At 52.5% G+C, this 19533-nt stretch overlaps 1 protein-coding gene across 15 annotated transcripts in view; it reads left to right on the top strand.

Annotated features, from left to right (window-relative positions):
* Nucleotides 1-19129, top strand: part of Pde4a (phosphodiesterase 4A) — a 69773-nt gene extending 50644 nt beyond the window's left edge. For 11 of the 15 annotated variants that reach the window (XM_076575783.1, XM_016005549.3, XM_076575781.1 and 8 more), the window contains 9 exons: nucleotides 3077-3170; nucleotides 6710-6906; nucleotides 9804-9902; nucleotides 10002-10166; nucleotides 11697-11796; nucleotides 12347-12501; nucleotides 12659-12781; nucleotides 13423-13605; nucleotides 16525-19129. In XM_076575783.1, coding sequence (XP_076431898.1) covers nucleotides 3077-3170; nucleotides 6710-6906; nucleotides 9804-9902; nucleotides 10002-10166; nucleotides 11697-11796; nucleotides 12347-12501; nucleotides 12659-12781; nucleotides 13423-13605; nucleotides 16525-17181 — 1773 coding nt within the window. In that variant the 3' untranslated portion in view covers nucleotides 17182-19129. Of the gene's footprint in view, nucleotides 1-1191; nucleotides 1680-3076; nucleotides 3171-6196; nucleotides 6625-6709; nucleotides 6907-9803; nucleotides 9903-10001; nucleotides 10167-11696; nucleotides 11797-12335; nucleotides 12502-12658; nucleotides 12782-13422; nucleotides 13606-16524 lie in introns of those variants that run through there. The other 4 variants (XM_016005550.3, XM_076575787.1, XM_076575785.1 and 1 more) reach the window with 4 other exon arrangements.
* The last annotated feature ends 404 nt before the right edge of the window (nucleotides 19130-19533 follow it).

Raw genomic sequence — 19533 nt, forward strand, 5'->3', positions numbered from 1 at the left:
GCAGGGCTGAGCTCTGATGTACGGCACCGGGGCTGGCATTTGACTGTGCCTTCAGAAAAAACACACAAGTAGCTTGTAACTTAGGCTCTCCTTGGAGCTGAGGAGCCCGCTGGGGGGGGTGGGGGTTGATTTAGTTGTACATAGTTTTTACAGATGATTGTCTCTCGTGCAGGTTGTGTGGTTGTGTGTATCCCTGGCTTCCAGCTTGTATGGCTGTTGGCTTTTTTGACTACTCATTTGCAAGTATGTTTGGAGTCATTCTGAGGGGTTGTGTGCAGGTGTGTGCCCTCAGAAGGTTGTAGTTGTGCGTAAGTAGTCAGGTAGTGTACCATGGGTGTTCAGGCTGTGCTGGAGGGATCTGAGGGTGTGAGTTTGGTCTGGTTTGAACCTGAGAGCCTCTGATTTTCACAAGTTCTAGGCATTGTGAGGGGAGGACCTAGGGCTTCCCTGTCCAGCTGTGTGGAGTGTGAATGGCCCAGCCCCAGGGGGCACCATTCAGTAGGCAGGACCATCTGAATGAGGCTTCTGGGAGCTGTGCTGCCCCTGTGGGCGGGTGTCTATCAGGAAGTGAGTGTGCAGGTGGGGGCGTTCTTCAGGAATGCATCTATCTCTGTGGGTGGAGGCTTGTCTGGAAAAAGGAGTTCAAGGACAAACGTGTCCCTGAGGATGGGTTAAACTATCTCTAAAAGTGTGTGCGTGTGTGAGAGTACACACGTTCTTGCACGTGTTTTCCTGTGATAATGTGTGTTGATTTGCACCTTAAGTGTGTCGGGTCCTGGGCAATTGTTCCTCTCTGTGGGCTCTTGAAAGAAGTGGGATTGAGGACCTTTGTGTACTGTTTAAATGTGCAACCAGGGCTTTATTGTGGCCATGAAGCTTTGGCTTTTGTGTGTGTGTGTGTGTGTGTGTGTGTGTGTGTGTGTGTGTGTGTGTGTGTGTCTGAAAGCATTTGGGTGTCTGGCTGTATTTAGTGTCTGGTTTGAGGACAGTGTGTCTCAAGGCATGTGTGTGGTGTGGAGTATGTTTCTATATCTGTCCCTGTCCCTGGATAAGATGTGTCCTCAGAGAGGCTTGAGGGCCCCCTTGCCTTCCCTCAGCAGCCTCCTCCGGGTCCGGACTGAGGCCCATGGGCTTGATGCCCCTTTAACGCCCCCCCACCCCCAGCACCACCTGACTGCAAGTGCAGCCTCCAGTACCGCAGTGAGCGCGCGCGCGAGCACACACACACACACACACACACACACACACACACACACACACCAGTGCACATACGGAGCCAGCCCCGAGCCTCCTCACAGCTTTCCTCCCCAGGACACTCACCCTGCCGGTCCCCATGGGCACGGGTCCCCCACTGCCTCCGGCCTCTGCTGCAGAGGGACCCACCATGACCAGGGGCTGGCAGACCATGTAACCAGGGCTGCTGCTCGGAGCGCGGAGGGGAGGGGCCCCCAGTCCTGCTGGGCTGGCCCGGGCCCCTCCGCAGCTCCCCGTGGACACTGCCCCCACCTGCCCAGCTCCCCCCTCTCTTGCCCCTGGTCCCCAGGCATCGTTGACCCAGGGACTCAGCCAAGCCCTACTTTACCTGTTTGCCAGCCCAGAGCTGAGCTTCCAACATGCCTCTGGTTGACTTCTTCTGCGAGACCTGCTCCAAGCCCTGGCTGGTGGGCTGGTGGGACCAGGTAGGGGCATGCAGGGTTGGGGTGAGGGGGAGTGGACATTGTCCATCGGGGACCTCTGACCTCATGGGATGGGCACTTGGCTGCAGCTGTGTACATGGATGGGTGGGCCGTGTAACATGCTTCATGGTTTCTGTGTGTGTGACCCAGGGCTGGGCGTGGATGGCAGTGTCTGTGTGTAAGTGTGTGTATGTGGGAGTCTCACTGGGGAAGGTGTCTCTCTGGCTGGGTGTGACTGACCTATACCTGGATGTGCATGTGTCTCTGATGGCTGGGTGTCCTGCCTGGTCCTGGAATGGACCAGATATTGTGTTGGGGTTCATTTGATGTTTCTTGGGGTGTGTGACCCCCAAATGTCAATGACTGCTTATTGGGGTGTGTACCTTTCAGTTGGTGCATCTGAGCTGTGTGGCGATAGATAGATTGGGGACACTTTGGGATTCTGTGCAGTTGTGTGAGATTGTGTCTGTGTCCAGGGTCTCTGGGTAGTACTGAGAAGAGTGACCACCCTCGCACGTGTGGGTCACCCTCCTGTCTGCTACCCCTCTGCCTTGCCCATACGACAGTCTGTCCCTGCTGTGGGGTGCTGGGGGTGGGGAGCAAATGCCCTTTCTGCTCCAAGCCCAATGTCACAGAAGACGCCTGTGTGAAGGGACGTGGGGGGACAGGAGGGGACCCCCAAACCCATTTGGGGGTATATTCCACCCATTTGTACATCATCTACCCACTAAGGAGGAGAGGGGGCTTTGGTGGGAACCCCCTCCCTCAGGTGATGGGACTGGAATTTGCTAGGCTCATTCATATTCCCCACGGCTGGCCAAACCCTCTCCTCTCCAGAGCTTGGGAGCTAAGAAACATGTAACCTCCCAGATTCGGCTGGGGCTGAATAGCAGACCCCCATCCTTCCCCTCCAACCTCCACCTTTGGATTGAGGTCATGTCTGGCAACACCTAGGCCCTGAGGTAGCTCCGGGAAGGAGAGGGTTAAGGGGCCTCAGACTTGCCCCCCTTTTCTGGACTCAGCAGCTGGTTGGAGGGGGAGTTGCTAAGGAGACTCCCATCGCCATGGTGACGGGAGTCTCCTGGTGTGGTATTGGTTCTGTGGTTAGCAGGAGCCCTCCCTTCCACAGGTGCGCCTGGCCCTCCTCTTTGGTGGAGGGGGGCGCTGTTCTTCTCCTCCACTGGGAATCCCCTCCTCCCAAGCTGGGGGAGTCCCCCCTCCAGAGCCAGGAGGACAGGAAAGGCTAGTTGCCCCCATCACGCAGCCTAACAGGGGCTCTGAGTGGAGAAATTGTGGAGCCTTTGGGGATTTGCTGGGAAGGGTCCTGACATATTCATATCCACGTGCACCCCACGGTGACCCCCCCCATCACCCATTCTTTCTTGGCTCCTTCTCCTCAGTTCAAAAGGATGCTGAACCGTGAACTCACACACTTGTCGGAAATGAGCAGGTCGGGAAACCAGGTCTCAGAGTACATTTCCACAACATTCCTGGGTGAGTGAGAGGCAGCAGGTGGGATGGGGTGGGGTGGGGCGCTGGGTCAAGGGTCACCGCGTTCAAGAGCTCCCCACTCATGAGCCCTCTCTCAGACTTAGTGAAACCACCCAGTTTCTGTGGAGCCCTTATTTATAAATATCCCAGAAATTGCTCTGCCATGGAAGTGCTGGCCTCACAAGTGTGAAGACCTGCATTCGGATCCTTAGCACCCGTTTAAGGAGCCAGGAGTGCACATATAATCCAAGTCCTGAGTAGATGAAGACATTGGCCAGGCAATGTCGCCAAATCTATGAGCCCCAGGTTCAGTGAGAGACACTACCTTAAACAAAGCAGAGCGAGCCGGAGGTGGTTGCACACACCTTTAATCCCAGCACTTGGGAGGCAGAGGCAGGAGGATTCAAGGCTAGCCTGGTCTATGTAGCAAGTTCAGGATAGCTAGGCTACATATGTCTCAAAAAAAAAAAAAAAAAAAGAAACCAAGGTGGACAGTGTTGGAGTAACAACACTGGAGATTGATCACAGTTAATAGAAGATCAAAATCTCCATAAAGATTCAAATAAAGTTCTTGCTCATTTTTCGTTATTTATTTATTGAGACAAGTTTTGCTGTGTAGCTTTGGCTGGCCTAAACTGGATATGTAAACCAGGCTCAGATAGAATTCTTAAACTCTGAAAAGCCTCCGGGAGTGTCCGGGAGGGTGGTTCAGTGGGAGGAGCACCTTCGTGGCATGCACAGAGCCCTGGGCTCCTTTACCGGCACAGCATAAACCTACCCTGGTGGCACAGGCCGGTCATCCCACCGCTCTGGGAAGGCAGGGGAAGAATTTCAAGGTCATAGTTCACTATGTAGCTGATTGGAAGCCATCTGGGCTTTAAAAAAAAAAAAAAAAAGACGCTGTCTCAAAACTAAACCAAGCGCGCACACACACACAGTAGGGCAAAGAGTAGGGTGTGATGTCTCATGCGTATAATCCTAGTACTCAGGATGCTAAGTCTGAGAATTGTAAAAAAAAAAAAAATTCTTACAGCCCTGGCTGTCCTGGAATTCACTCTGTAGACCAGGCTGGCCTTGAACTCAGAGATCCACTTGCCTCTGCCTCCTGAGTGCTGGGGTTAAAGGAATGTGCCGCTACCACCCAGCCAAATAAATACTTTGTAAAAATTAATAAAATTGAGCCAGTGTGGTGGCGCATGCCATTCATCATGGCACTCAGAGGAGACTAAGGCGAGGATCTCTGAGAGTTCTAGCCAGCCACAAAGATACCCTATCTTGAAAAACAAAACAAAATAGAACAACAGTAAATCAATATCATCAGGCGTGATGGCGCACACTTTTAATCCCAGCACTAGAGAGGCAGAGGCAGGAGGATCTCTGTGAGTTTGAGGCCAGCCTGAGCTGCAGAGTGAGTTCCAGGAAAGGCGCAAAGCTACACAGAGAAACCCTGTCTGGAAAAAAAAGGAAAAAAAAAAAAAAAGCAGGAGGCTCTGGAGAGATGCCCAGTGGTTGAGAGTGAGAACCTGCTCTTGCAGAAGGCTCAGTGTGGGTTCCCAGCACCCACGTCAGGCAGCTTACAACTACCTCTAACTCCAGTTCCAGGGGACTCTAATGCCCTCTTCTGGCCTCCCAGGGTACCTGCAGCACATACATACAGGCATATATATACACATAAAAGAAACTTTTTTTTGGGGGGGGGGTTTCGAGACAGGGTTTTCCTGTGCAGCTTTGCGCCTTTCCTGGAACTCACTTGGTAGCCCAGGCTAGCCTTGAACTCACGGAGATCCGCCTGTCTCTGCCTCCCAAGTGCTGGGATTAAAGGTGTGCACCACCACCACCACCACCACCACCACCACCACCACCACCACCACCACCACCACCACCACCACCACCGGCAGAATTTAAGTAAAGATAATAAACTTAAGCTGGTCAGTGGCGTACACACCTTAAACATAGAGGTTAGGCAGTGGTAGCATACGCCTTTAATTGTAGCTCAGGAGATAGACACAGGCCAATCTCTGTGAGTTCTAGGTCACATTGGAAACGGCCAGACATGGTGACACACACCTTTAATCCCAGGGAGTGATGACAGAAAGCAGAAATATATATAAGGCGTGGAGACCAGAAACTAGAAGCATTTGGCTGGTTAAGCATTTAGGCTTCTGAGCAGCAGTTTAGCTGAGATACATTTGGATGTGGACTCAGAAACTTCCAGTCTGAGGAAACAGGATCAGCTGCAGAACTGGTAAGGTGAGGTAGCTGTGGCCTGTTCTGGTTTTCTGGTCTTCCAGCATTCACCCCAATAACTGGCCTCGGGTTTGATTTTATTAACAAGACTCTTTAAGATTCATGCAACATCTGGAAAAGGCGCAAAGCTACACAGAAACCCTGTCTCAAAAAAAATTAATCAACTAATTAAATTAATTAATTTTGATTTTTCGAGACAGGATTTCTCTGTGTAACAGCCCTAGCTATCCTAGAACTCGCTCTGTAGACCAGGCTGGCCTCAAACTCACAGAGATCCGCCTGCCTCTGCCTTCCAAGTGCTGGGATTAAAGGTGTGTGCCACCACCACCCGGCTAATTAATTCACTAATTCATTAATTTAAAAAAAAAAAACTTTAAGAAAAGAAAGCTGGGATGGTGGAGCACACCTGTAAAATCCCAGCACTCAAAAGACCAAGAGGCTGAGGCAGGAGAATCCCAGGCCAGCCTGGGCTATGTATGACTCTGTCAAAAATGTTTCAGGCTGGGCGGTGGTGGCGCACACCTTTAATCCCAGCACTCAGGAAGCGGAGGCAGGCGGATCTCTGAGTTCGAGGCCAGCCTGGGCTACAGAGTGAGTTCCAGGAACGGCGCAAAGTTATACAGAGAAACCCTGTCTCAAAAACAAAAAACAAAGAAACAAAACAAAACAAAGATGTTTCAGAACTGGGGGGTTCAGAATTTAAGCCTCCCCACAATAGTGAGGGTTTGGCATGTCTCAGAATTCTGAGGATGCAACCAGTGGGAGGGTCCCATGCAAATTAGGTCTTCCAAGGTCATAATGGGGTGGGTCTGCCTGGCCCTCAGAAGCCTTTGAAGCTCAAGAAGAGTCTCTGAGTCTGGCGCCAAGGGTAGAGGGGGTCATGGACCCAGAGACCCCCCTTCCCTCCCATCTACCCACGATGCCCCTTCCTACCAACACTCTGGACCATCATAGGGATGTCCTCCCTAGCCAAGAAGGTCCCCTGGCTATCCAGGGTCAGCATCAGCTCACTCTGGGACCCCCCTCCCACCTCCTCATGTCTCATACCATGTTGTGGCCCAAACTGAGCACCAGTCGGAAGGTACTCAGGATCATCTCTAAGATCCCCACTCCAGCCCACCACCTCCCAGAAATTTTCTTATGTGTGTCCTGGCTTCCAGCCTCAGAAAAGAGACCAATATTACCCCCAGGAGGATTGCCTCATATTCAAGTGAGACGTCTGAGGACATGGCCAGGGATGTGGGGAAGCCTCCTTGGGAAGGGGGTCTCACGGGCGGTTACCTGGTCTTTGACAGACAAGCAGAATGAAATGGAGATCCCATCACCCACACCACGGCAGAGAGCCTTCCAGCAGCAGCCGCCCCCCGTGGTACGACTGTCTCAGCCCATGTCTCAGATCACAGGGTTGAAAAAGCTGGTGCACACCGGAAGCGTGAACACCAGCATCCCACGATTTGGAGTCAAGACAGATCAAGAGGAGCTCTTGGCACAGGTAGGAGGTGGGGGCTCATCAGGGACAGCGTTGTCTGGGGAGGAGTCAGCGAAGGACCGGCCCAGCGTCCCGGGACGCAGAGCCTGAGCTCTTTGGGAATGGAAGTAAGGATGGGCAGGAAATGATCCCAAGCTTGATTCGGCTGGGGCCTGGATTTAGACAGCCGTCATCCCAACTCACCCATGATAACCCAGTACCCACTGGGGAATGTATTTCCAGGAGACCAGTATCCCTTCCCTCACCCCAGCCCAGCTGAGGTCTCGTGATCAGGTTAGCTTGAAGTTTGAGCTCAGCTTGGGGATGAGCCTACCTTGGTCCCCATCCCAGCTTATGAGCCGAAGGAAGCCATTAGTCAGTTCTGAGCTTCCTTCATCCACCTGCTGAGCTCCAGCACTTGACAGGCCCAGGGCTGGGCGTGGCGCAGCTGGAGAGTGCTTGTCCGGCATGCTTGACTTCCCAGAGTCCGTTCCCAGCACCACATAAACCAAGCGGGCTAGTGTGTGTGTGCCTGTGATCCTAACACTGAGGTAGAGGCGGAGGATCGCGTGTTCAGGGTCATCCTCCACTACGAGTGAGTTCAAGGCCAGCATGGACTACAGGAGACCCTGTCTCCAAAAAAAAAAAAAAAAAAAAAAAAAAAAAAGGTGTGGCTGGGATGGTTGCTGTGTTTCAAGGGCGATCTGTATTCAGATCCCCGGTGCCCACATCATAACCAGGTGTCTTGTGTAGACCTGTCATCCCGGTGGTGGGTAAAGTGAAGACAGGACAGGACGATCCCTGGGGCTCGATGGGCAGCCAGTGTAGCCAAACCTGTGAGCTCCCAGGTCACCGAGCCAGTCGGGGACTGTGGGGGTCCGGCCCCTGGATAGTCCCCTCCCAGGGTCCGGGAAGAATCTACAACCAGCTGATAGTTAATCTTTGATGAAAAGAAATGAATCTATGTACACGAAACTCCTTAGTTCATACACTTTATTATTCTGAGATAGTTCTCTCTCTACACAGCTTCTATTTTGCTCCTTTCTTGCCTGATTTCTCTCTATATTTATCTACTGTCCCCTCTAGGTTCTACCTTTATTCCTTCATCTAGTTCTTTCCCCTATCAGCTCCTCTCCCATCTCCTCTCATCTGGGTCTTCCTCATCTTCCATCTCGTCCCTCTAGTCCTCTCTTCTGGCCCTTCAATCTAGTTCTTCCTCATCTCAGTTTGTTCCTCTCAAGTTCTTACCCATCTAGTTCTTCCATTCTCTTTTCTTTTCTCCGTCCTGGGCCCTGGAAGTCCCAGTATATAAAGGGAGGGTCCGAGGCAAATTGTGTAAAGCTATTACTTAACGTCCACCTGACCTAGGCGGTGTGTCTGTGGAATTTACCTTAAGTCAGGAGACGTGCCTGTGGGCTGCTATCATTGTTAGTCCTTGGAAGTTGGGCGCCCCCCTTGGCGGCGTCTCCTTGTGGAATTTAAGTCAGGAGACTTGCAGGTGGGCTGTTATCATTGTTATTCTCGGAAGTTGGGCGCCCACCTGGGTGGTGTTTCCTGTAGTTCTTGAAAGTGGCTAAGGGAGATATCTGATTCCAGAGAAAGCCTTTCCTGAGGCTGTTCTCCAAATACCTGGAATGTGTATGTCCAGAGAGTGATCAGTCCACACTGTTAGCTCTTCATAGGGAAAAGTCAATTGGGAAAGCTATGAAGGCACACATGATTTTCATAACAGAATACAGCTGTTATATAACAAGCCAAGTGACACCAAAAACTCCTTGGGATTTGGCTTCCTCTGGAGGAATTCCCTGATCCCTCCAGGTAGTGACTTTGCCATAACCAGCTGAGTTCTTATATCTTCCTGCGGCCCGCAGCATGAACCGTCTCAACCAATAAGGAGCAAGCGCTTGCCATCAGGCCTGGTGACCTGGGTTCAATACCCAGGACCCACATACTCGAAAGGGAGAAGCAACCCCTACCAGCTGTCCTCTGATCTCCACACACGTAATCACACACACGTGTACACACACATGTGTGTACACACACACACACACACACACACACACACACACACACCCTAGGAGCTAGAGAGAGGCTTCAATCATTGAGTGCTTGCTGCTGTTATGAGGTCTCCAGTTCAGGTCCCAGCACCCCATGACAGGGAAGGCAGGGACTCACAACTGCCAGTAACCCCAGCTCCAAGGGATTTAGCGCCTTTTCTGGCCTCACTGGGCACCATACATACAAGTGATATACACATAAAAATATTTTAAGCCGGGTGGTGGTGGCGTACGCCTTTAATCCCAGCACTCGGGAGGCAGAGGCAGGCGAATCTCTGTGAGTTCGAGGCCAGCCTGGTCTACAAAGCGAGTTCCAGGAAAGACGCAAAGCTACACAGAGAAACCCTGTCTCGAAAAAAAAAATTTTTTTTTAAATGTTTTCTTTTTAAAGATTCCCTCCCCCCCCCCCCCCCCGACAGGGTTTCTCTGTAGCTTTGGAACCTGTCTAGGAACTCTCTCTGTAGAGAGAGGCCTCGAACTCACAGAGATCCAAAACAGCCAGAGTTCCAGGACAGCAAGGGCTACACAGAGAAACCCTGTCTCCAAAAATAAAAGTGGGGAGAGGAGGCTGGAGAGATGGCCCAGCGGTTAGGAGCACTGGCTGCTCTTCCAGAGGTCCTGAGTTCGACTCCCAGCACCCACATGGTGGCTCACAGCCATCTATAATGAGATCTGTGTGCCCTCTTCTGTCTGCTCTCTCTGGTATGTAGACAAGCATCCTTTAGGAGGAAAAAAGTTAAAAATGAAAAAGGCCCTGCATTTGGACACATTTTATTAGCAATAATGAGGCCCAGAGTCCTAGGAAGTGGCTTTCAGGTCCCCAGGCCATGCAGGCTCCTAACCTCTCACCCCCATCATTGCCAGGAACTGGAGAGCTTGAGCAAATGGGGCCTGAACATCTTCTGTGTGTCGGAGTACGCTGGAGGCCGCTCACTCAGCTGTATCATGTATACGATATTCCAGGTGACGGGGACAAGGAGGAGGAGCTGGCTGGGGTATGAGGGATGGGACAGGGTTCTGGGGGGCGGCGGGACTCACTGCCCTGTCCCTGTTGGCTCCCAGGAGCGAGACCTGCTGAAGAAATTCCGAATCCCTGTGGACACCATGATGACTTACATGCTGACCCTGGAAGACCACTACCATGCCGACGTGGCCTACCACAACAGCCTGCATGCGGCCGATGTCCTGCAGTCCACCCACGTGCTGCTGGCCACGCCCGCACTGGATGTGAGTGCGTGCCCCTCCCCTGCCCCCCACCTTCCTTCTGTGCTGGTCCCTGTCCCCTTCTGTCCCTCTGATCTCCTCCCTATCTATCCTGTTTCTCTCTCTAATCTTATCTTCTCTAGTTTGTTGTTTTTGTTTTTATCTTGTGCTCAGGTGTGGAGCGGGCTGGGGAGGGGAGGTTGGAGGACAACTTTTGGAAGTCTTTGCTGCCTTTTTACCATGTAGGGCCAGGAATCAAACTCAAGATATCCAGCTTGGTGGCAAGTTCCTTTACCCAGGGAGCCATCTTGCTGGTGTCTGTTTTGTTTTATTAGTGGAAGAGGGGAGTGTGTGTGTGTGTGTGTGTGTGTGTGTGTGTGTGTGTGTGTGTGTGTGTGTGTGTGTGTAAGAGCCACGGTGCATGTGTGGAGGTCAGAGGACACTCCTCGGTATCAGTTATCTCTTTTTCCTTGTTTGAAGACAGGATCTCATTTGTTACTGCACAGCCCAGGCTAGCTGGCCCAAGAGCTGGACCCCTGGCTCTGACTCCTGTCTCATTGTGCGAGCATTGGGATCACAGTGTACACTGTCTTTAGGAGCATTGGGATCACCGTGTACACTGTCTTTAGGAGCATTGGGATCACAGTGTACACTGTCTTTAGGAACATTGGGATCACCGTGTACACTGTCTTTAGGAACATTGGGATCACAGTGTACACTGTCTTTAGGAGTGTTGGGATCACAGTGTACACTGTCTTTAGGAACATTGGGATTACAGTGTACACTGTCTTTAGGAGTGTTGGGATCACAGTGTACACTGTCTTTAGGAGCATTGGGATCACAGTGTACACTGTCTTTAGGAGCATTGGGATCACAGTGTACACTGTGTCTTTAGGAGCATTGGGATCACCGTGTACACTGTGTCTTTAGGAACATTGGGATCACAGTGTACACTGTCTTTAGGAGCATTGAGATCACAGTGTACACTGTCTTTAGGACCGTTGGGATCACAGTGTACACTGTCTTTAGGAGCGTTGGGATTACAGATGAATACTATGGCTTTTTCATGGGTCCTGGGGATTCAAACTCATGTCCTCACACTGAAAGGACAAGTATTTGCCCATAGAGCCCTCTCTCCAGCAACCCCTTTGTGTTTTGAGATGGTTCTCACCATGTAGCTGGAACTCACTGTGTGGACCAGGCTGGTATCTAACTCATAGAGATCCATCTGCCTCTGCTTCCTGAGCGCTGAGATTAACAGCTTGTATTCTGAACCAGGATCTCTCAGTGGCCTGGGCTCTCATTCGGGAAGACTGGCCGGCCAGGGCTCCCCAGGGGTCCACCTGTCTCCCTGCCCGGTGTGCTGGGATTGCAGGAGCAGGTCATCAGGGCTGGCTTTTTTTTGTGGGGTCTGGGTTTGAAACTCAGGTTCTGAGGCTTGCCCAGCAAGCCCTTGACTGGTTCAGCCCTCTGCTCATCTCTCTGGACTCCGTCTTCCTCGCGGTCTACCCCTCTCGCGGTCTACCCCTCTCACGCGCCTCCCCTTGCCCCCAGGCTGTGTTCACAGACCTGGAGATTCTTGCCGCTCTCTTTGCTGCTGCCATCCACGACGTGGACCACCCTGGCGTCTCCAACCAGTTCCTTATCAACACCAGTGAGTGGCTTTTCAGGATATAGACGGCCAGGCCCAGGGCGTGGCCATCTGGCCCAGGAGCAACACCTGTTTGAATGGAAATGGAGCTGGCCTACCAGGCTGGGCTGAGAAGGACGCTAGTCTAGCTGGGGCTGGGCTGCTGGTCAGGATGAAGGTGGAGCCAGCCGCGCTGTAGAGACTGGACCCCCTGGGGAGGGGCCAGCAAGGCTAGCCTTGGTGGCTTAATGTGCTGATAGGAACCAACCTGTCTGTGCGCACGGAATTGAACCAACTAAGCTAGGGGCGGAGCCAGCCAGACGAGGGCGGGGCTTGTGAGGATGGGACGGGCCAGCTGGGTAGAGTGAGGCCCACCAGACGGGTGGGGTGGCACAGAACAGCCTAGGCAGGGCGAGGCCAACCTGAGGGCGGGGCTTACGGTGATGCGCTCCTGGACCTGTGTGGCACCGGCTGGGGCTGGCCATGCTGAGGGTGGAGCCAGTTGGAGACAAGGCGCAGACTGGGCGGGACGTGGTACCCAAAGTCGCCTCCCCTGACCTCAGTCTTGCCGCAGATTCGGAGCTGGCGTTGATGTACAACGACGAGTCAGTGCTTGAGAACCACCACCTGGCTGTGGGCTTCAAGCTGCTGCAGGAAGAGAACTGCGACATCTTTCAGAACCTCACCAAGCGCCAGCGACAGAGCCTGCGCAAGATGGTCATCGACATGGTGGGCGGGGCCAGCGCGGTGGGCGGGGCTTGCCGGGCAGGGCGGGAGGGGGGCGGTGCAGAGGGACCTTCGGAGAGGAAAATAATTCCAGGGCCAGGGCGACAGCGGGACCGAGGGCAAGCCTTTGCCACCTGACTTGACAGCACCTTGCCCTCAGGTGCTGGCCACAGACATGTCCAAGCACATGACCCTCCTGGCTGACCTGAAGACTATGGTGGAGACAAAGAAAGTGACCAGCTCGGGAGTTCTCTTGCTGGACAACTACGCCGACCGCATCCAGGTGCCCCAGACCCCGGCCCGCCCTCAGACCTGCCTCCCGAGTGCCCACGGGTGCCCTGATCCATGTCTGCCTGCCTCTCCCCTTTTCCTTTTCCAACCCGTGCCCTCCTTCCTCACACTGCTTTTGGCCTCTTTATGGACCCCTTCCTCCTGGCTAACCCACCGCGCTCTCCCCAGTCCGCTCCCCTGACCTACGCCAGCTTGCCCCACATTTCTCTCATCTCTCCATTAACCTCACATACGCTTCTCACCTCTACTTTTTCCTCCATTTCACTGCGCCCAACACTCACACACGAGGTAGGAGTTAAAAACCTTAACCCTGGTGAGTGCCTGTAATCCCAGCATTCCAAAAGCAGAGACAGGAGGATGACCACAAGTCTGAAACCAGCTGGGACTCCATTTGGAGACCCTTAAAAAACAAAGCCACTAAAACCTAAATCTGAATGTGGTGCTGCATTCCTGTAATCCCAGAACTTGGAAGATGGGGACATGATCAGAGTTCCAGGTCATCCTTACTACATGGTCATTTCAAGGCTGACCTGGGCTCCAGGAGACCCTGTCTCCTATGAAGCAGAGAGAAGACAGAGGCTCCACAGACTGAGGTTCGGCCTGGGCCCTGACGGTCCTCCTTGTGCTCCCCAGGTCCTCAGGAACATGGTGCACTGTGCAGACCTCAGCAACCCTACCAAGCCCCTGGAACTGTACCGACAGTGGACGGATCGCATCATGGCGGAGTTCTTCCAGCAGGGTGACCGGGAACGGGAGCGTGGAATGGAGATCAGCCCCATGTGTGACAAGCATACAGCCTCTGTGGAGAAGTCTCAGGTACTGGTCCAGGGCCTCGGCGCCAGAGCCAGGGGTAGCTTGTTCCACCTCTGCGAATTTGTTTTCAGTTTTCTGTCTCTGTGGGAAGGAAACTGTTTCCTCTTCTGTGGCGTTATCTTCTGAGGCATTTTACTTGTGTTTCATGGCTGGTTTTCACAGCTGTCCGACTTCTTTGCACCTATCCAAGTCTGCTGCAGCCCTAAGCAGTTTTCAGAGCAGTACTTGGGGGGGGGGGGGGGTTTTGTTTTTTGTCTTACATTCAAGCCTTGAACTCAGCATAGCCAGGGATTAGTTTGAATCTCTGATCTTCCTACCCTGACTCTCTGGTACTGGGATCATAGGCCTTCACCAGCACACCTGGTTTTTGTGATGCTGGGAATGAAACCCATGCATGCTAGGCCAGCAAGCATGCTCTACCTACTGAACTACCATCCTAGTCCCCTTTATAGGATTTAGAAAAAAAAGTTGTATTGTTAATCTCACCGAGGAGAATAAGACCACTACCCACAGTTTTTGAGCAAAATTTGAAGCAAGCTTTATTAAACACTGGCCAGGTCCATACCGGGATTCCCAGAGTATGGCTGTAAATTACATTAGATGGGCCTTATAAAGGCAGAACCCATAAGGCTACGAACTTCCCACCTTTGTCCAATCAGGGGCAAGCATGCATCCTGACTTACCTCCAATGTCCCTCCCGCCTGCATGTGATCAAGTACGTCCTGTGCAGTTGGGCAAGCAAGCTTGTTTACAAAAGTGAAAACACATGGCTTGTTATCTTACATTCACACACACACACACACACACACACACACACACACACACCTGCACTCCAGGAAACTATCTGTCCGTGGACAAGTGGGAATTACAGGTTAGAGGCTTTGGTGTTTTATAGATCTCCTCCTAAGCACAGGAATTAAAATGTGAAACATAACTTTAGCCTCAGGCTCAGTATGTTTACACTGGGCCAGTGACTTGGAGTGCCAGCTGCTCCTCATTACTGAAGCAGGAGGTGTGTTTTAGCCAAAAATCGGGGCAAGCTGGGACAAGGTAACAAGATCCTGTCTGTGGGTCAAAGAAATGGCTTAGCAGGTAAAGGTTCCTGACCCACTGAATGGAGAGAAATGACTCCAAGATTGTCCTCTGAGCTTCATACCATGCGAAGGAACATATGTGCCCCCAAATAAATTAAAGTTTAATAGAATTTTTTTTTTTTGAATTTTTAGACCAGGCCTCATTATGTATCCCTGGCTAGCCTGGAGCCTACTTACTGTGTAGACCAGGCTGGCGCACACCTTTAATCCCAGCACTCAGGAGGCAGAGGTAGGGGAGTCTCTCTGCAAGTTAGAGGCCAGCCTGGTCTACAGAGCTAGTTCCAGGATAGCAAGGGCTACACAAAGAAACCCTGTCTTGAAAAACAACAAGAGCAACAAAAGATGAGTCCTCTTACTGCTAAGCTTCTTCCCAGACCAATGTGGAACAGGGTGCTACTGTAGCCTAGGATGAATTTATAGTAATCCTGCGGTCTCAGCCCCTGAGTGCTACAGTTATAGACATGTACCGTCCAGTATTGGTTCTGTTTGTTTGTTTGTTTTGGTTTTTCGAGACAGGGTTTCTCTGTGTAGTCCCGACTGTCCTGGATCTTGCTCTGTAGACCAGGCCGGCCTTGAACTCACAGAGATCTGCCTGGCTCTGCTTCTAGGATTTGTGCGCCACCGCCACCCAGCCAGTACTTTTTTCTTTTTGTTGTTGTTGTAGTTTTGAGACAAGGCCTCCTTTTAGTCCAAGCTGGTCTCAAACTCCCCTGAAGGACAGCCTTGAACTACCTCTCCGGTGCCTGAATTACAGGCATGAGTCGTTACGCTCATCCTTTCCCAAGTGTTTGTTGTTGTTTGGATTTTTTGAGACAGGGTCTCACTGTATAGCTCCACCTATTGTGGAACTTACTATGTAGACCAGGCTAGTCTTGAACTCACAGACACCTGCCTACCTCTGCCGGGATTAAAGTGTGTCACCACTCCAAGCCGTTGTTTGTTGTTGTTTTCCTGAGACAGGGTTTCTCTGTGCAGCCCTGGCTGTCCTGAAACTCACTCTGTAGACCAGGCTGGTGTCTGCCTCCCGAGGACTGGGACCAAAGGTGTGGGCCACCACCGCCTGGGCCAGCGGTCATTGTGTGTTTGTTTTTGTTTTTGTTTTTTTCAAGACAGGGTTTCTCTGCTCCAGCAGTCATTTTTAACATCTCAATTCATGTCTGTTTTTTTCTCATCTTGTGCAAGTTAAAGAAGCAAATTTTCCGGGTTAGAAAATGTAGGTGTGTGTGTGTGTGTGTGTGTGTGTATACATGGGCCAAGGCCAGAGTTCAACCTCAATATCTTCAGGACAGCTGTCTTGTTCGTTTGGCTGGCTGGTGTTTTGGGGGTTATTGTTTTTTTTTTTTTGTTTTGTTTTGTTTTTTGTGGCAGGATCTCATGTAGCCCAGGTTGGTCTCAAACTCAAGGATAACTTTGAACATCTCTTCCTCCTGCCTGCCTCAAAATCCCAAGTGCTTGGATTACAGGCATGTAACCAGCATGCCTGAACTACACAGCTCTGGGATGGGACTCAAGACTTCCTACATGACAGATAAAAGCTCTGCTAGCCAATCAACTGAGCCACATCCCCAGGCCTTAGAAGAGAATTTTTTTTGGGGGGCGGGGGTTCAAGACAGGGTTTCTCTGTGTAGTCCTGGCTGTCTGGGAGCTCTCTCTGTAGACCAGGCTGGCCTCGGCCTCAGATCTCCTTGCCTGTGCCTCCTGAGTTCTGGGATTAAAGGATTAAAGGTGTGTGCACCACTGCCAGGCTGGAAGCTTGTTGCTTTACTTGAGTAGACCCTGTAATGAGCTGCACCGAGCCTCTTGTTTAGATACTGTTCCTCGTCCCTAGGTGGGCTTCATCGACTACATTGTCCACCCGCTGTGGGAGACGTGGGCAGATCTCGTCCATCCCGATGCCCAAGACATTCTGGACACGTTGGAAGACAACAGGGATTGGTATCACAGTGCCATACGGCGGAGCCCCTCCCCACCCCCGGAAGAGGAGCCCGGAGGGCTTGGCCATCCAACCCCGCCTGACAAGTTCCAGTTTGAGCTCACACTAGAGGAGGAAGAGGAGGAGGAGGATTCCTTGGAGGTTCTGGGATTGCCTACAGCTGAGGAAATCTTCGCAGCTCCAGATGACGTCGCAGCTCAGACTACAGAGCAGTCAGAGGTCAAGGTCGAAGGACAGAACACCACAGGGAGAGAGGAAGAGGAGAGCTTGAGGCAGGGGGCTGTCTCCGCATGTGTTGCTCCCAAGGAGTCCATGGAGGCCGTGGGCTGCGCTTTCAGCCCTGGAACCCCCATTCTGCCTGACTTGAGGACCCTGCCCCCCTCAGCCGAGGCCCCGGGCCTCCTGGGCCTCCCCTCCACGGCGGCAGAGGTGGAGGCCCCAAGAGACCATCTGGCTGCCACGAGGGCTTGTGCCTGCTCTGGGACCTCAGGAGACAATCCCGCCATCGTCTCAGCTCCAGGCAGGTCGGGGTCAGGTGGGGACCCTGCCTGAGCCCTGTCCCCCTCGCCCACCCGTGGGTCCTCCCTCCTCCCTGCTCTCTCCGCTCACCACGGACCACCTCAACGACTCCTGGCCCTCCTGAGAAAAAAGAAAACAGAAAAGTGGGGTTTTTCTCTTTTCTTTTTTAACCCTTCCCCGCTGCCCTTACCCACAGGGCTTTTTTGTGGAGGTGGGGTGTGGGGAGCCAGGGGTGAAGTCCCCAAAAAAGGGATTTTATTTTTTGAATTTTAATTGTAATGTTTTTAGAAAAAGAACAAAAAGAAAAAAAAAAAAGAATGAAACACAGCAACTGTAGATGCACCCATCTCCCCATTCCTGGATCCCCCCATTCCCTTTCTCCCTACTTACGTCACGTCAACCTCAAGTCCAAGGCGCCACCTTCCTGCCTCTCTTGAGACTCGTTCCTCGAGACTCAAGTCTAGGCTTGGCACTGTCCTCTGGGCTGTCCTTCTGGGGTTCGAGGGAGTCTAGAACCCGACTGGGAGTAGCTGCAGGGAGAGCTATACAAGGAGGGGCTGGCCGGAGCAGGGCCCTCCCCGGCTCGCTGTCCCCTCCCACAACGTCTTCCATCTCTTCTTTTTCTTTTTTCTTATCTTTTTTGTACAAGCCTGGCCGTACGGATGAGAGGGGTGGTCAGAAGAGCTATTGCTTTGAGATCCAGACCCTTGGTTCCACCCCTCTACCGGCGGGCGTCAGGCCTGGGGTCCGAAGTCCCCTCTCCAGATACGGTCTCCTTCCTGGTCCACTTGGGTCACTTTATTGTCTCCGTTGGAGGAAGGGGACTCTGTTCCATGCACACAAACATCCTCCTTCCAGCTGCTTCTTCCTCTTGTTTCTGCCTTAAAGATTCCTGTGGCCATAGATCAAGTCTCGGTGGCTCCCTCCTCCTCCCTGGGTGGGCAGCTCCCCGGCGCACAGTCCCCTTTTCCAGCATAGACACCCCATTCCCAGCATCCACTCAGCTACCTTTTCAGAGTCACTCACCCCCCCCCACCCCAACTCTGATTGCCCTAGGAGGAAGCAATAATGGTGTGTACCACATCCTCCGTCCTGGGCAGCCCCGGCCCCCCCCCAGCACCAAAGCCCTTTGTTTCTCCTGTTCTCACCTTACCGAGCCTGACCTTCCCCAGCCAGCCCAGCCACAGGCAGCCCCTAAGCAATACAGATAGAGCAAGGCCATTTTCTCCAAGCCATGGGGTGAGGGGACTTTTAAAAGGAATGACCCCATTTCCCCCCGCCACACCCAGCCAATCCGCAGCAGGGCAGTGGGGGGCGCCGTTCCTTGCCTGCCCTGTTACATCTCTGTACACGGTACTGTAGCCCTACCCCCCCCCAGTCCCTCCCCAGCTGTCCATCAGTCTGACCCCCTTACCCCTCTCCCAACCCACAATGCTTCCAGAGTTTTTGTTTGTTTATTAAGCAAAGGTAGTTTCTGTCCTAGCTGGTGATGAGAATAACCCCCCTCCGTGTGTGTGGGTTCTTTGTACATACTATAAGGTTGGCATCTAAATTATTCTGAGACAGAAAGGGAGACTGAACTTGCCTTTCCCTGGCTGACCCCATTGGGAAGGTGAGGAAGGGGATCTCCAGGGAGAAGTAGCCCCTTCCCGCTGTATCATACAAGCTGTACCCTATTCCCTGAATGGAGGGTGGGCATGCTGCCAGATCATGGGAAAGCGTGTCATCGTAACGGAGGAGGGACGAGGGTGGGCTGGGCAGTGTTTGTACTGTGTGCCCTTCTCCAAGGGCCCGGGAAGGGGTAGGAAGAGGACAGACCCTTGGACTCAGCCAGGGCTCCTCCCTGCCAGGGTGGGTGCAGGAGCCCATGAGCTGCCTACATGTTGTCCACATTGACATTGATAATTGGTCTGTGGATTGACAATCATCCTTCAATCTTGTCCCTAATTAAAGCGAGGCTCTCGCTGATGCTTCCGGCTAATGGCTGATATGGCTTCATTTAATTTGCTTCCGGGGGTGGGTAGGGGGTGTGTGGTTTTTTGAGGTGTCTTTATGTTAAAGATTCTTTATTTAGGGGTTGGGGACACATGCCACAGTGCATGTAGAGAACAGAGGGCAGCTTCTGAGACTCAGTTCTCTCCTTCACCGTGTGGATCAAACTCAGGCTGTCAACATGGGCAGAAAGACCTTTACCTGCTGAAACACCTCACCTGTCCATTTGCTCTGAACCCTGGCTCTCATGTAGCCCATGCTGGCCTCAGCTTGCTCTGTACCTGGGGCTGGCCTTGAACTCTGGAATTGCCGATGTGTGACATCCTGCTTGGCTGTTCCTCGTCATTCATTTTAAGACATGGTCTCATGTGGGAGGATCTGTTTTTTTGTTTG

This window comes from Peromyscus maniculatus, chromosome 7, assembly GCF_049852395.1.
Source record: "Peromyscus maniculatus bairdii isolate BWxNUB_F1_BW_parent chromosome 7, HU_Pman_BW_mat_3.1, whole genome shotgun sequence".
Classification (NCBI taxonomy): Eukaryota; Metazoa; Chordata; class Mammalia; order Rodentia; family Cricetidae; genus Peromyscus; species Peromyscus maniculatus.